At 51.3% G+C, this 17,194-nt stretch overlaps 1 protein-coding gene across 1 annotated transcript in view; it reads left to right on the plus strand.

Annotated features, from left to right (window-relative positions):
* Positions 1 to 5,472: 5,472 nt before the first annotated feature.
* angpt4 (angiopoietin 4) overlaps positions 5,473 to 17,194 on the plus strand; it is a 162,782-nt gene continuing 151,060 nt past the window's right edge. The window contains exon 1 of the mRNA XM_072515312.1: positions 5,473 to 6,540. Coding sequence (XP_072371413.1) covers positions 6,238 to 6,540 — 303 coding nt within the window. The 5' untranslated portion in view covers positions 5,473 to 6,237. The remainder of the gene's footprint in view (positions 6,541 to 17,194) is intronic.

Raw genomic sequence — 17,194 nt, forward strand, 5'->3', positions numbered from 1 at the left:
GGGGGGGGGGGGAGGTGCTGAAGAGCTGGTGGAAAGTAGAGAGGTAGAAATGAAGGGATTTGAAAAGAAGGATGGAGAACACGAAATTGTACCATTGACTTTCAGAATATTGTACACTCCACAGTCACAAAGTCCCCTCACCAGGTCAATAAATATATTTCATGTGTGAGGCGGCTTTCAATAAATAAAACTATACAAACAATATGAATGGTCAGGACAAACTGAAACTTTTTTTATCAGCTATGTGTTCAATATGGGCCGCTCAGTAAGTTGAGAATTTTGATATTTCATTTCTGGTTTATTACAACTTTCACTTCACTTTTCCAATGTTGTTGAATTAAGATCGAGGGGGGTTACAGGTTGCTGTCTGGCATTCATTACTTTGGGTATTGGTTTATTTACACTCCCTCCCAGTGTCAAAGAAAATAAACTTAAATAAGATCTGCCTCTGTATTATGAGGATATGAAAGTGGTGCAATCGTCAAAACAGCAAATATAAGGTAGGCGCACAACTCTAATCGTGTAGATGGTTGCACTGAGCCTCAGAGAGACAGGGGGCGTGGTCCAAGTGGGGGCCTTTAGAGTTTAGCAACATTTATTGAACAGCCTTAATTTTTTTTAACACATGATGTCATGAGATATGTTCCAGTAAGGGAGTCTATCCAGGGATTCCAGAAACAATATCACAAATAAAGGGAACTCGAACAAACACCTGATGGCATTGTTGGAACATCCTGAAGTGATTTCGAACCAGTGAGCTACTTTACAAATGTAGACAATATTGTATTAATTACAGCAAAATCCCAGAGGGGAGAAGTGAATGAAGCACTGCCAACACTGGCGATCTGAAATAAAAAATAAAACCTGACAATCTATCTCAGCAATATTGGTTCAGGGTAAATATTGCCCAGTGAGAAATACCCGACGCTTAGTAATAGTGACTGTCGGACCTTTGACAGCCCCCTTCAAGGCAGAGGGGTCTTTGGTTTAATGGCTGATCTGAAAGAAGAGACATTAGCCCGAGTGCTACACTGTTGCTCCGACAGTGCAGCACTCCCTCGGTACTGCAATGCGGTGTAAATCAGAATCGTTATACTCAAGTCCCTGGAATAGGGCTTGAACCTTGGGGTCATATTCGATCCCAAATTCATCACTAGGACCGCTTATTCCATAACACCACCCAACTTTTCCCCTATCTCAACTCATTGGCTGCTGAAACCCCAACTCATCTCATCGTTACCCTGGACTCCTCCACGCAATACACCCCTCCCTAACCACTCCCCCGCCCTAACCACACCCCCTCCGTAACCAATCCCCCTCCTTAACCACACCCCCTCCCTAACCATACCCTCTCCCTAACCACTCCCCCTCCCTAACCACTCCCACTCCCTAACCACACCCTCTACCTAACCACTCCCCCTCCTTAACCACTCCCCTTCCTTAACCACTCCCACTCCCTAACCACACCCTCTACCTAACCACTCCCCCTCCTTAACCACTCCCACTCCCTAACCACTCCCCCTCCTTAACCACACTCCCTCCCTAACCACACCCCCTCCCTAACCACTCCCCCTCCCTAACCTTACCCTCTCCCTAACCACTCCCCCTCCATAACCACACCCCCTCCCTAACCATACCCCCACCCAAACCACTCCCCTCCTTAACCACTCCCCCTCCCTAACCACTCCCCCTCTCTAACCACACCCCCTCTCTAACCATGCCCCCTCCCTAACCGCTCCCCCTCCCAAACCTCTCCCCCTCCTTAACCACTCCCCCTCCCTAACCACTCCCCCTCCCTAACCACTCCCCCTCTCTAACCACACCCCCTCCCTAACCACACTCCCTCTCTAACCATGCCCCCTCCCTAACCACTCCCCCTCCCTAACCACTCCCCTGCCTTAACCACACCCCCTCCCTAACCATACACCCTCCCTAACACCCCCTCCCCAACCACTCCTCCTCCCTAACCACTCCCTCTGCCTAACGCCCCCTCCCTAACCCCCCTCCCTAACCACTCCCCCTCCCTAACTACTCCCCCTCCCTAACCACTCCCTCTCCCTAACCCCACCTCTCTAACCACTCACCCTGCCTATTCACTCCCCCTCCCTAACCACATCATCTCCCTAACCACTCCCCCTCGCCAACCACGCCCCCTCCCTAACCACATCCCCTCCCTAACCACATCCTCTCCCTAACCACTCCCCCTCGCCAACCACGCCCCCTCCCTAACACCCCCTCCCTCCCTCCCCAACCCCCCTCCCTAACCACCCACCCCACCAAACCACTCCCCCTCTCTAACCACTCCCCCTCTCTAACCACTCCCCCTCGCTAACCACATCCTCTCTCTAACCACTCCCCCTCCCTAACCACTCCCCCTCCCTAACCACATCCTCTCTAACCACTCCCCCTCCCTAACCACTCCCCCTCCCTAACCACTCCCCCTCGCCAACCACGCCCCCTCCCTAACACCCCCTCCCTCCCTAACCCCCCTCCCTAACCACCCACCCCACCAAACCACTCCCCCTCTCTAACCAATCCCCTCCCTAACCAACCCCCCAACCACACCCCCACCGTAACCACACTCCTGCCAAACCACTCCCCTCCCTAACCAACCCCCAACCACACCCCCACCCTAACCACACCCCTGCCAAACCACCCCCTCCCTAACCACAACCCCTCCCTATCCACACACCCTCTCTAACACCCCCATCAAACCACACCCCCTCTCGAACAAGGGTCAGTACTGAGGGAGTGCCACACAGTCAGAGGGTCAGTACTGAGGGAGTGCTGCATTGTCAGAGGGTCAGTACTGAGGGAGTGCCAAACAGTCAGAGGGTCAGTGTTGAGGGAGTACCACACTGTCAGAGGGTCAGTACTGAGGGAGTGCTGCACTGTCAGAGGGTCGGTACTGAGGGAGTGCTGCATTGTCAGAGGGTCAGTACTGAGGGAGTGCTGCACTGTCAGAGAGTCAGTACTGAGGGAGTGCTGCACTGTCAGAAGGTCAGTACTGAGGGAGTGCTGCACTGTCAGAGGGTCGGTACTGAGGGAGTGCTGCACTGTCAGAGGGTCAGTACTGAGGGAGTACTGCACTGTCAGAGAGTCAGTACTGAGGGAGTGCCGAACTGTCAGAGGGTCAGTACTGAGGGAGTGCTGCACTGTCAGAGGGTCCATATTGAGGGAGTGCTGCACTGTCAGAGGGTCAGTATTGAGGGAGTGCTGTACTGTTAGAGGGTCAGTACTGAGGGAGTGCTGCACTGTCAGAGGGTCCATATTGAGGGAGTGCTGCACTGTCAGAGGGTCAGTACTGAGGGAGTGCTGCACTGACGGAGGGTCATTATTGAGGAAGTGCCGCACTGTCAGAAAGTCAGGACTGAGGGAGTGCTGCACTGTCAGAGAGTCAGTAATGAGGGAGTGCTGCACTGTCAGAGGGTCAGTGCTGAGGGAGTGCTGCACTGTCAGAGGGTCAGTAAAGAGGGAGGGCTGCACTGTCAGAGGGTCAGTACTGAGGGAGTGCTGCACTGTCAGAGGGTCAGTACTGATGGAGTGCTGCACTCTCAGAGGGTCAGTCCTGGGGGAGTGTTGCACTGTCAGAGGATCAGTACTGAGGGAGTGCCGCACTGTCAGAGGGTCAGTACTGAGGGAGCGCTGCACTGTCAGAGGGTCAGTACTGAGGGAGTGGTGCACTGTCAGAGGGTCAGTAAAGAGGGAGTGCTGCGCTATCAGAGGGTCAGTGCTAAGGGAGTGCTGCACTGTCAGAGGGTCTGTACTGAGGGAGTGCTGCACTGACAGAGGGTCTGTACTGAGGGAGTGCCACACTGCCTTAGGGTCAGTCCTGGGGGAGTGCTGCACTGTCAGAGGGTCAGTAATGAGGGAGTGCTGCACTGTCAGAGAGTCAGTACTGAGGGAGTGCCGCACTGTCAGAGAGTCAGTACTGAGGGAGTGCCGCACTGTCAGAGGGTCAGTACTGAGGGAGCGCTGCACTGTCAGAGGGTCAGCACTGAGGGAGTGCCGCACTGCCTTAGGGTCAGTCCTGGGGGAGTGCTGCACTGTCAGAGGTTCAGCAATGAGGGAGTGCTGCACTGCCTTTGGGTCAGTCCTGGGGGAGTGCTGCACTGTCAGAGGGTCAGTAATGAGGGAGTGCTGCACTGTCAGTACTGAGGGAGTGCTGCACTGTCAGAGGGTCAGTACTGAGGGAGTGCTGCACTGTCAGAGGGTCAGTACTGAGGGAGTGCTGCACTGTTAGAGGGTCAGTACTGAGGGAGTGCTGCATTGTCAGAGGGTCAGTACTGAGGGAGTGCTGCACTGTCAGAGGGTCAGTACTGAGGGAGTACTGCACTGTCAGAGGGTCAGTACTGAGAGAGTGCCGCACTACCTTAGGGTCAGTACTGAGGGAGTGCCGCACTGTCAGAGGGTCAGTACTGAGGGAGTGCTGCACTGTCAGAGGATCAGTACTGAGGGAGTGCTGCACTGTCAGAGGGTCAGTACTGAGGGAGTACTGCACTGTCAGAGGGTCAGTACTGAGGGAGTGCCGCACTGCCTTAGGGTCAGTACTGAGGGAGCGCTGCTCTGTCAGAGGATCAGTACTGAGGGAATGCTGCACTGTCAGAGGGTCAGTACTGAGGGAGAGCTGCACTGTCAGAGGGTCAGTACTGAGGGAGTGCCGCACTGTCAGAGGATCAGTACTGAGGGAATGCTGCACTGTCAGAGGGTCAGTACTGAGGGAGAGCTGCACTGTCAGAGGGTCAGTACTGAGGGAGAGCTGCTCTGTTGGCAGTGCTGTCTTTTAAATGAGGCATTGGGCCTCTCAGAAAGATTTGAAAGTTGCCTTGGAATATTTTGAAGATGAGGGGAGGGGTTATGCTCAGCGATATTTACCTCTCGGTGTACACACTGGATCCGGTCATCTGCCCATTAGCACATTGCTGTTTGTGGGATTGTGCTGTGTGTAAATTAGCTGCCTCAGTTCATCAGCTGTGTCAGTAACCACATTGCAAAACATTTCCTTGGCTGTAAAGTGCTTTGGGAGGTCAGGAGATCAGGAACAATGCTCTACAAATGCAAATGTTTCTTTATAGCTTCACTGAAATGGCCAAGGAACAGCTAATGAGTGAAATTCACTCTCGATCGCACAATTCAATTCCTTCCCCATTTCCCGGGCACAGTCCGATGCGATGGGAGCCGGCCTTGACCACAAGTAGAGTCTATCATCCTGGACAACACAGAAGTGTAAAGAAGAAATCACCAATGCAGCACAGTAGGCAGGCAGACAATACTCAGAATTAGGAGTTAAATGTCAGCTGAAAAGGATTGAACTATACAAAGAAGTCAAACAGTCATTAATTTCACTCTGCTAATCACTGCCCCTGCATCTGGGCTCTATCCAAATGATTGATGTTTGGGAAAATCCTCTCCCGCTGCTGAGCTTCAGGAGGCAATCCGATGTAACTTTCCCTTGTCTTGTTGAACTTTTGATTGACAAATAAGCAGCCGGTTGTGATGTTACCCCCGTCTTCTCCTCACTTTATGTTGTTTGTGAGTCGCGATGTGATAGGGGACTGTGCATTCTTTTGCTCAAACTTCCAATCAATCTTGTAACTCGACTCCCACTCCACTGGCAACAGGAGGAAAACTTTGAAAAATCATAGGGGAGCTTTTTATGCTGCTCATAGACTGGCTTTCCTCAATTTCACTCGAGGATTGACCGTGACTGTTACACAGAGACAGAGAGTGAGACAGACAGGCAGAGGGAGAGAGAGACAGAGCAAGAATGTGAGAGTGGAAGAGAGACAGTGAGAGAGAGAGACAGAGTGAGAGACAGACAACGGGGATTGATAGAAACAGAGGAGAGAAAGAGGGAGCAAGAATAAGAGAAGCAGAGAGAGGGAAAGACAAAGGGGAAAAGAGGGAGAGAGGGAGAGACAGGTAGAGAAAGTGAGAGACAAAGGCAAAGAGAGAGTAACAGAGAGAGTGTGACAGACAGAGGGAGAGAGGGAAGCAGAGAGAGGGAGAGAGATTAAATGCAATGCAAGCTAAATTTTTTGACAATCATCTTGTAGAACCAGCGTAGCTGCAACTCTAGGGAGAGTCTCAGTAACTTGCAGTGTCCACACCTGGCTCAGATTTGCTTGTGAAGGTGGTTAGGAGGGCACAGGTGGAGGTAAATCAGCGATAGACGCAGCATTCAAAGAGGGCCCTTGTGCAGGGGCTAGAGGTCGGAGAGGGGGAGCAGGTGAGCCAATGGGCAGCATGTGGATGCTGGTTCTTGCTGTGAATTTACTCTGGGCGTCAGCCAGCCTGGCAGGCTCCAGCGGGCAGCGTCGAATAGCAGACAGTTCCCGTGGGCACTACCACCGCGTCCAGCATGGGCGGTGCAGCTACACCTTCGTCCTGCCGGACCCCGGCCACTGCAGAGCTGGCATGGAGCAGCGTGACAACAATGCCCTCCAGCGGGATGCCCCACCCAGTGAGACTGATACCTCCCTCCAGAAACTCCGCCATCTGGAGACAGCCACAGAGAACAACACCCAGTGGCTGCAGAAGGTAAGGTGAACAGCCACTATTTCCCGATTCATTCATTCCAGGCAGGAGGGTGTCACTGGTGAGGAGGTAGTGATTGGCTTTCTTGAACTGCTGCAGCCTGTGCGGTGATGGCCTTGTTACTGCTTGTGGGGGTTTGATATGTTCAAGGGGCTTGCGGGTTAACCATGTCGGTGTGGGACTGGAGTCACATATAAATCCAGACTGGGTGAGAGTGGTGAGGTGCACTGCAGGACTGTGGGAGTGCAGCACTGTCAGAGGTGCCGCCTTTGAGACGAGGGACGGAATTCTCCGTTGCCCGACACCGCAGTCGGGAACGGCGATCGGGCAGAGAATGGCCCCCGACGGCGAAATCGTGACAGGCGCCGATTTGACGCGGGTCGCGATGCTCCGCCCCCTCCAAATCGGTATCATCGAGACGTGTGCCGCGCGCAGTCGCAACCCCGTTTGAATATCATTAGCCGGCCACGTGTGGTCTCAGCGGTCGTGAGCCTGGCGTGGCGGCTGCAGAGAGAGAGAGAGAGGGCGTGCGGACAGTGTCCAGCACTGTCATACTGCACCGAGAGCCGTGCCCCTGGCTGGGGGCTTCTGCCAGGGCTGGGGGGAGGAGTGGGGCATGGCCAGGAGGTGAGCTGTGGGTCGGGGTGGACGGGCACGCGGGTGTTCCACCGGGGTCGGTGCTAGCCCCTCACCGGTAGCGGAATCGGTGCGGGGGTGGCGCTGATTTTTCTGTCGTGGAACTCCACGGAACCCTTTGGAGTCGGCACTTAGCCGCAGAAACGGAGAATCCGCCAGAGGTGTTTACCTCAGTCTGCTCTCGAAGGTGGCTGTCGAAGATCCCATGGCACTAACTATTTGGAAGAGTTTCGAAGAGTTCTCCCCAGTATCCCTGCCGATACTTATACTGCAATCAAGACTGAAAATACTCATCGTCATGGTGTTGCTCGTGGTAGCGTGTTTCCTAATAGTGACTTTCAAATTGTCTGGAAAGCACTTTGGGAGGTCTGGTGGTTGTGAAAGATGCTATTTAAATGCAACAGTTTCTTTTTTTATTGACACTGTGATAGTTTCATGGCCACTTTTACTGGGAAGATTGTTTTAACAAACTTAATTCAAACAGTCAGACTTGCTGTGCTGGGATTAAATTCATGACGGAGTCCAAAATTGCCCTTGGTGTTGGGTGGAGGTGTTGAGTTTGGGTAGGGTGCTCTTTCCAAGAGCCGGTGCAGACTCAAAGGGCCGAATGGCCTCCTTCTGCACTGTAAATTCAATGATAATCTATGATTAATCTAGGACAAAGGTTCGGCACAACATCGTGGGCCGAAGGGCCTGTTCTGTGCTGTATTTTCTATGTTCTATGTTCTATGATTAGCCCAGTAACGTAACAAAGTGTCCCCACATACCCAGGATCTGTGGGACTACAACCACTCATTGTCCGATTGGAATATTACAGTCAGGAAAGGTGGTGGAGACCCTGGGCTGGATTCTTCGTAGCCCGACACTGAAATTGTGATCGGCGATCGGGCGGAGAATGGATACTGACACTAGAATTGCGATCGGCGATCAGGCGGAGAATGGACACCGACGCTGGAATTGTGATCGGCGATCGGGCGGAGAATGGATACCGACGCTGGAATTGTGATTGGCGATCGGGCGGAGAATGGACACCGACGCTGGAATTGTGATCGGTGATCAGGCAGAGAATGGATACGGACGCTGGAATTGTGATCGGCGATCGGGCGGAGAATGGATACTGACACTAGAATTGTGATCAGCGATCAGGCGGAGAATGGATACCGACGCTGGAATTGTGATCGGTGATCAGGCAGAGAATGGATACGGACGCTGGAATTGTGATCGGCGATCGGGCGGAGAATGGATACGGACGCTGGAATTGTGATTGGCGATCGGGCGGAGAATGGATACTGACGCTGGAATTGTGATCGGCGATCGGGCGGAGAATGGATACCGACGCTGGAATTGTGATCGGCGATCGGGCGGAGAATGGATACCGACGCTGGAATTGTGATTGGCGATCGGGCGGAGAATGGACACCGACGCTGGAATTGTGATTGGCGATCGGGCGGAGAATGGATACTGACGCTGGAATTGTGATCGGCGATCGGGCGGAGAATGGATACTGACGCTGGAATTGTGATTGGCGATCGGGCGGAGAATGGATACCGACGCTGGAATTGTGATCGGCGATCAGGCAGAGAATGGACACCGACGCTGGAATTGTGATCGGCGATCGGGCGGAGAATGGATACTGACGCTGGAATTGTGATTGGCGATCAGGCAGAGAATGGACACCGACGCTGGAATTGTGATTGGCGATCGGGCGGAGAATGGACACCGACGCTGGAATTGTGATTGGCGATCGGGCGGAGAATGGATACCGACGCTGGAATTGTGATCGGCGATCGGGCGGAGAATGGACACCGACGCTGGAATCGGGAGTGCCGCTGGTTTGACGCCAGTCGTCCATGCTCCGCCCTCTCCAATCTGGCGTCAGCGTGATGCACGCTGCGCGCTGTTTCAGCGCGTTGGCGGTCATCAGGCGGCCCAACCGCAGTGCTCCAATCCCGAGATGCCGATGGTGCGGCCACGTGTGGTCCCAGCGGTCAGGAACCCATCGTGCCAGCTGCGGACAGTGTCCAGCGCCGCCACACTCGGCCGGGATCCATACCGCTGGCCAGGGAGGCTTCTGCTAGGGCTGGGGGGACTGGTGGGGGGGGGGCCAGAGGGTGCGCTGTGGGGTTGCGGTTGGAGGGTTAGGGTCCACGCACAGCTGCCGCCATGTTTTATGGCGCGACCGGTGCAGGTTGGCAGCCCTGCGCATGCGCGGGTCGGGACCCGGCCATTCTCTGCCCGTTTTCGGTGCAATCCGCGGGAGTTTCACGGGGCACCGGAGCTAGCCCCTGACTGGTACAGGAATCGGTGAGGGGTTCGCGCCGATTTTCCTGCCGTGAGACTTCCGCGGATTCTCTATTCGCATCGGCACTTAGCCTCAGGAACGGGAGTCCAGCGCAGGGAGTTTACTCAGGGCAAGTTTGAGGAGGAAAATTGACACTTTCTTTTGGTTGGGAATGTCTGTATATGTGTGGGAGGGAGGGTGGTGGTGCATCTGTGTCACCCTCAGCTCACTCCAGCGAGGGTGAGATGTTTAACCTGCACCCTGGGTTGAGGTGACATTGTAACTGTGCTCGAAGAGATTTCCCTGACTGCTCCCAATTCTATCAAACTTATTTAAGGCAACAGTTTCAGGGGCGATCAGTCAGTCCGTCTCTCTCTCTCTCTCTCTCTCTCTCTCTCGGAAGCTGTTTGTAGCCCATAACCTCTGCACCCTGAGACATCACAGGGGGGGTGAGGACCCGGAAGATATGCTGGGCGCGCTTCTCCCACCCACCTGCCCTCAAGCCCATATATAGAGGGGCACATGACAACAATCCATGAAGTTCAGGTGGGAAACTTCCCTGTACTGGGGACCATCTGAAACTCCAATATAAATGACAAACGGTGGACTGGCTGACAGCAATAGTTACCCAGAAACATTAGACAAATGAAAACCATTTTGAACTTGTAACTGACAACGCCCCCCCCCCTCCCAAATGGACTCCCCCAAACCCTCTGACACTTCATGTGACCCCCCCATGACCACCTGACTATCTGCAGACCAGCTCCCCACAACTATGCCCCACAACCCACCCCCATCTTCCCCACAACCCCCACAGGATCCCCCAACTGTTCCCCATCGCCCGAATACCCCACCACGGGACCTCCAGTCTGCCCCCTGCACCCCACTATTGCCAGCACGGTAGCACAGTGGTTAGCACTGTTGCTTCACAGCTCCAGGGTCCCAGGTTCGATTCCGGCTTGGGTCACTGTCTGTGCGGAGTCTGCACGTACTCCAAGTGTCTGCGTGAGTTTCCTCCGGGTGCTCCGGTTTCCTCCCACAGTCCAAAGATGTGCAGGTTAGGCGGATTGACCATGATAAATTGCCCTTAGTGTCCCAAAATGTTGGGTGGGGTTACTGGGTAATGGGGATAGGGTGGAAGTGTGGGTTTAAATTGGGTGCTCTTTCCAAGGGCCGGTGCAGACTCGATTGGTTGAATGGCCTCCTTCTGCATTGTAAATTCTATGATTCTCCACCCTCTGACTTCATCCTCACTCCACCAGGCTACCACCCCCACAACCGACGACCCACAACAACCGTCCCTAATCCCTCATTGAGCCCCCTTGCTGATCACCCCTCCAGGGAGAAGCTGCAATCAGATGTAACGGTATTACAATTAAATAAGGATAACTACAAAGACATGAGGGAGGAGCTGACCAGAGTTGATTGGAGAAGGAGCCTAGCAGGGAAGACAGTGGAACAGCAATGGTAGGAGTTTTTGGGGGTTATTAGGGTGGCACAAAAGACATTCATCCCAAGGAGGAGGAAACATGCTAAGGGGCATACAAGGCAGCCATGGCTGACGAGGGATGTCAAGGGCAGCATAAAGGCTAAAGAAAAAGCATACAAAGTGGCGAGCATTAGTGGGAAACCAGAGGATTGGGAAGCCTTTAAAAGCGAGCAGAGGATAACTAAAAAAGCAATAAGGGGGGAGAAGATGAAGTACGAGTGCAAGCTAGCTAGTAATATAAAGGAAGATAGAAAGAGATTTTTTCAATATATAAAACATAAGAGAGAGGCAAAAATAGACATTGGACCACTCGAAAATGTGGCTGGAGAAGTAATAATAGGAAACAAAGAAATGGCAGACATATTGAATCGTTACTTTGCATCAGTTTTCACGGTGGAAGATACCAGTGGGATGCCAGAGCTCCAGAAGAACCAGGGGGCAGAGGTGAGCACAGTGACCATTACTAAGGAGAAGGTTCTGGGGAAACTGAAAGGTCTGAAGGTGGATAAGTCACCTGGACCGGATGGACTACACTCCAGGGTCCTAAAAGAGATAGCTGAGGAAATTGCGGAGGCATTAGTGATGATCTTGCAGGAATCACTGGAGGCAGGAAGGGTCCCAGTGGACTGGAAGGTGGCTAATGTAACACCACTGTTTAAGAAGGGAGGGAGGCAGAAGACGGAGACAGATACTGCGAGGCCTGGATAGAGTGGATGTGGAGAGGATGTTTCCACTTGCAGGAAAAACTAGAACCAGAGGACACCATCTCAGACTAAAGGGACGAACCTTTAAAACAGAGATGAAGAGGAATTTTTCAGCCAGATGGTGGTGAATCTGTGGAACTCATTGCTGCAGAAGGCTGTGGAGGCCAAATCACTGAGTGTCTTTAAGACAGAGATAGATAGGTTCTTGATTAATAAGGGGATCAGGGGTTATGGGTAAAAGGCTGGAGAATGGGGATGAGAAAATATCAGCCATGATTGAATGGCGGAGCAGACTCGATGGGCCGAGTGGCCTAATTCTGCTCCTGTGTCTTATCGTCTTATAATACCCACCTGATTTAATACCCTCCTGGTTTAATGCTCTACTGGTTTAATGCTCTCCTGGTTTAATGCTCTCCTGGTTTAATGCCCTCCTGGTTTAATGCTCTCCTGGTTTAATGCTCTACTGGTTTAATACTCTCCTGGTTTAATGCTCTCCTGGTTTAATGCTCTCCTAGTTTGATGCTCTCCTGGATTGATGCTCTCCTGGTTTAATACTCTCCTTGTTTAATGCCCATGTGGTTTAATGCTCTCCTGGTTTAATACTCTACTGGTTTAATGCTCTCCTGGTTTAATGCTCTCCTGGTTTAATGCTCTCCTGGTTTGATGCTCTCCTGGATTGATGCTCTCCTGGTTTAATACTCTCCTTGTTTAATGCTCTCCTGGTTTAATGCTCTCCTGGTTTAATGCTCTCCTAGTTTGATGCTCTCCTGGATTGATGCTCTCCTGGTTTAATACTCTCCTTGTTTAATGCCCATGTGGTTTAATGCTCTCCTGGTTTAATACTCTACTGGTTTAATGCTCTCCTGGTTTAATGCTCTCCTGGTTTAATGCTCTCCTGGTTTGATGCTCTCCTGGATTGATGCTCTCCTGGTTTAATGCTCTCCTGGTTTAATGCTCTCCTAGTTTGATGCTCTCCTGGATTGATGCTCTCCTGGTTTAATACTCTCCTTGTTTAATGCCCATGTGGTTTAATGCTCTCCTGGTTTAATACTCTACTGGTTTAATGCTCTCCTGGTTTAATGCTCTCCTGGTTTAATGCTCTCCTGGTTTGATGCTCTCCTGGATTGATGCTCTCCTGGTTTAATACTCTCCTTGTTTAATGCCCATGTGGTTTAATGCTCTCCTGGTTTAATACTCTACTGGTTTAATGCTCTCCTGGTTTAATGCTCTCCTGGTTTGATGCTCTCCTGGTTTAATGCTCTCCTGGTTTAATGCCCTCCTGGTTTAATACTCTCCTGGTTTAATGCTCTCCTGGTTTGATGCTCTCCTGGTTTAATGCTCTCCTGGTTTAATGCCCTCCTGGTTTAATGCCCTCTTGGTTTAATGCTCTCCTGGTTTAATACTCTCCTGGTTTAATGCTCTCCTGGTTTGATGCTCTCCTGGTTTAATGCTCTCCTGGTTTAATGCCCTCCTGGTTTAATGCCCTCTTGGTTTAATGCTCTCCTGGTTTAATACTCTCCTGGTTTAATGCTCTCCTGGTTTAATGCTCTCCTGGTTTAATGCTCTCCTGGTTTGATGCTCTCCTGGTTTAATGCTCTCCTGGTTTAATGCTCTCCTGGTTTGATGCTCTCCTGGTTTAATGCTCTCCTGGTTTAATACTCTCCTGGTTTAATGCTCTCCTGGTTTAATGCTCTCCTGGTTTGATGCTCTCCTGGTTTAATGCTCTCCTGGTTTAATGCTCTCCTGGTTTAATACTCTCCTGGTTTAATGCTCTCCTGGTTTGATGCTCTCCTGGTTTAATGCTCTCCTGGTTTAATGCTCTCCTGGTTTAATGCCCTCCTGGTTTAATGCTCTCCTGGTTTAATGCTCTCCTGGTTTAATGTTCTCCTGCTTTAATGCTCTCCTGGTTTGTTGCTCTCCTGGTTTAATGCTCTCCTGGTTTAAAGCCCGCCTGGTTTAATGCTCTCCTTGTTTAATGCTCTCCTTGTTTAATGCCCCTCTGCTTAATGCCCTTCTGACTAATTGCCCTGCTTGTCATAACATGATGCTGTATAAACCAAATTGGAGCAGAGCCCATGACAAGCTCATTTAGCCGGGTGTTTCCGGGCACTCGCAGCACTGAGAAAGACAACGTTCTCTTTCCGAACTCTGTTTCAATTCAGGGCCACCGTGGGGAACGCCCCTCCGAGGCCGCACTTAGTCCCGTTTCCATTTTTAAATGGCGCCCTGATCTCTCGAACCTCCGGCACGATTTGCGATTCCCCTCGAAAGCCCCAACTCACCTATAAGGGGGTCCACAGCACCCACCCCCGCACTCCACTTCACACGCAGGGCATCTCAGGGCGCAGGCCCAACCCCGATCCCTGCAGTGCACAAAATGCCACTTGGGCACCTTGGCAGTGCCAGGTTGGCACCTAGAGGGATCTCCCGGCATCTGCCGGCTGTGCCGTGTGCCGCCTTTCAGGTGATCACGGCCGGTGGATCACGCCCCGGATCTTTCCACTTTGACTCTTTCTGGTTTTGATCGCTCGAGTTTACTCCACTACGTAACCACATTGGCTGACCTTCTACCGCTGATGTGTCTTCCTCCACTATCTCCCTATCCCTCAATTCTCTTTGTGTCGAGCAGTCTAGCAATTCCTGACCTGTAAATATTCAATGGAAGATCAGCGACAGATCTGTTTCCAAAGATTCAGAACGTTTGAGTGGAGACATTTCTCATCTGGTCCTAAGGGAGATGCACCTCATGTTGTAGATTCCCCAGCGAGGGGGGGCTACCCCTCAGTTATATAGCCTGTCAAACTCTTTCAGAATGTTTCAATGAGGTCACCTCTCAGTATTCTAAACTCCAGTGTGTAAGGGCCTAGTCTACACAGTTTCCTCTCAAAGTATCTGTAAAACATTCAAAGGAAACCTTAGCGGCTGCGGGCCCTCCTCCACCTGGATGATTGTTCTGCCCTGAACCCGGACTGGGACTTTGTACCAGGCTGTATGAGGTTCGCCAGGGCTGACACCCACAATCAGCCACTGGGCCCATAGACTCTGTGCAAAGAAGAAGCTGCCTGCATTAATCCGCCAGTAAATTGGTCACCAGAGGCGATAGGGATGTAATGATGGGGATGAGAGGAGTTGGACAATATTATCTACAGATTTTGGTGACCAATACGTTCCTCATCCTTCCTGCCTGAACCAGCTGGAGCTCCTTCAGCTCTCTGGTGTGGATGGTACTCCATTTCTGCAGGTTGCATCTTTCCTCATGGTCAGAACAAGCACACAGCTTCCTGAATCACACTCACACTCACACTCTCACACACACAAACTCTCACACTCTCACACTCATACAAACACTCACACACTCACACTCACACTCACACTCTCACACACACAAACTCTCACACTCACACTCTCACACTCATACAAACACTCACACACTCACACTCACACTCACACACTCACACTCTCACTCACACACACACAAACTCTCACACTCACACTCTCACACTCATACACACACTCTCGCCCACAGACCCACACACACGCACACAAACACACACACACAAAAACACGTAAACACAAACACACACACAAAACCACACACAAAGACACACACAAAACACAAACACACACAAACATACACACGAAAACGCACACACAGAAACATACACAAAAACACACATGCAAACACACATAAAAACACACAAAAACACACACACAAAAACACACACACAAAAACACACACACACACTAAAACATACACACAAACGCACACACGCAAACGCACACACAAAAACATACACAAAAACACACAAATGCAAACACACACACACTCACACAAAACACATGCACAAAACACAAACACACACAAAAACACAAACACACACAAAAACACAAACACACACAAAAACACAGCCCCCCCACCGCCCCCCCTGGGCAGAGTGTCTCAGGGGCAGTGAGAGACAGGTGGACACTGTCTCCCAGTGAATGAAGGGTGAGTTGCAGATGGAGAGAGATGGCCCAACAGGTGAAGAGACAGACAGAAGTGTAGGAATGGACCATATGAATGATTGGAGGTTGGATTTATCAAATATTGACCCTGATTGAGATTTCAACACAAGCATAACAACAACTGGAGGCATGTTTGTGTCTGTACGAATGTCCAGCATTTAGACACAGGGAACTCCTGCTGACAGTCTCTGATCTGGGTTCAGCAGTTGCTGAATTCTCACAATAAGCACTTGTGGAATGTGAAAGAATGTGTGACAGCGTACATACTGGCGCAGGCTTTCAATCATAATTATCCTGCCCTGTGGAAACCCAGTATCCTGCTCGTGAGGTCGAGCTCAAAGTCAGGATGGTGACTTCCCTCAGTCAGGAAACACCTTTCCCATCGAAGGACGCTTTGCGTTCCTCTTCCCAAACCAGTCCAGGATCCCTGGGAACATCACCAGGGGCCTTCCCAGTTGAAACAGTGCACGGCAGTTTGGAAAAACTACGCTGATCGAAATGAATGGGGAAAAGAGTTGGCCTGTTGAAGGGTCGGACGTGCTGCCTAATGGGAACCAGAGCTGGTTCCACACTGGGATATCGAGAATGTGTCGAAAGTACTTCGCTGGAACCTTCAGAAAATGCTTCGCCAATTCCAAATATAAATAAATACTTTTCTAAGAACAGCGATAACCTTCAACTGGCTGCACAGGCACAAAGAGAGAGTAGAGTAAGAAATTGGAGATTTATCAGGATTTCTGAATACAGGTAATGTTCCAGCCAGCTGATCCCTGTAGGCGCGGGGGGGGGGGGGGTGCAAGGATTGGGTTGGGGGGGTTGAGGTTGAGAAGCACAGGGTCACACTCAGGCTAGTTTCTCGTTAGAAAGCATTGATTGAAATAAGAAACAAACCCTGTGAGGGAGGGAGGGAAATTAACGTGTCAAAAAAGAGCTGGCAGTTCTCATGATCTCATTCTGTCCCAAACCACTTTACAGCGAAGGGAATAGTGGAACGGGTCATTGTGTAAAACAGGAATTGTGGCGGCTAATTTGTGCATCACAAGATCCCACAAACGACACAGATAGTTGGCCAGACAACCAGTTCCAATGGTAAATATTGGTGTCACCAGGTACGACTCCCCTGCTCTTATGCTGGTGCATATAATCTTATCTGACAGGGCAGACGCGGCCTGGGTTTAACATTCTCACCTGAAAGACAGCTCCTCTGACAGTGCCGCACTCCCTCACACTGCACCGGGAGTGTCAGCTAACTCTTAAGCTTTTTGACTCAAGAGACAGGGCTGCTGCCAGCTGAGCCGGAGCTGATACAAGTAACAAAGCAATGCTTACAGACATCTCAGTCTGAGGCAAGAAGCCACAGGCGGATTAATTGACCGTTCAGAGATGTCCTCAAGGGCCATTGTCCCCGGCCGCTTGCGGTGGAGGTTAACATTGAGGAGATGTTGGGGTTCTCTGCTGGTTGTTTCGGGCCTGTTTGGGTTCTTTTTCGCCCCGGTTGTTCTCACCCTTCCCTGGAAACACTACATTTAGTTACTATCCTTT

The sequence above is a fragment of the Scyliorhinus torazame genome, chromosome 8 (genome assembly GCF_047496885.1).
Source record: "Scyliorhinus torazame isolate Kashiwa2021f chromosome 8, sScyTor2.1, whole genome shotgun sequence".
Lineage (NCBI taxonomy): Eukaryota > Metazoa > Chordata > Chondrichthyes > Carcharhiniformes > Scyliorhinidae > Scyliorhinus > Scyliorhinus torazame.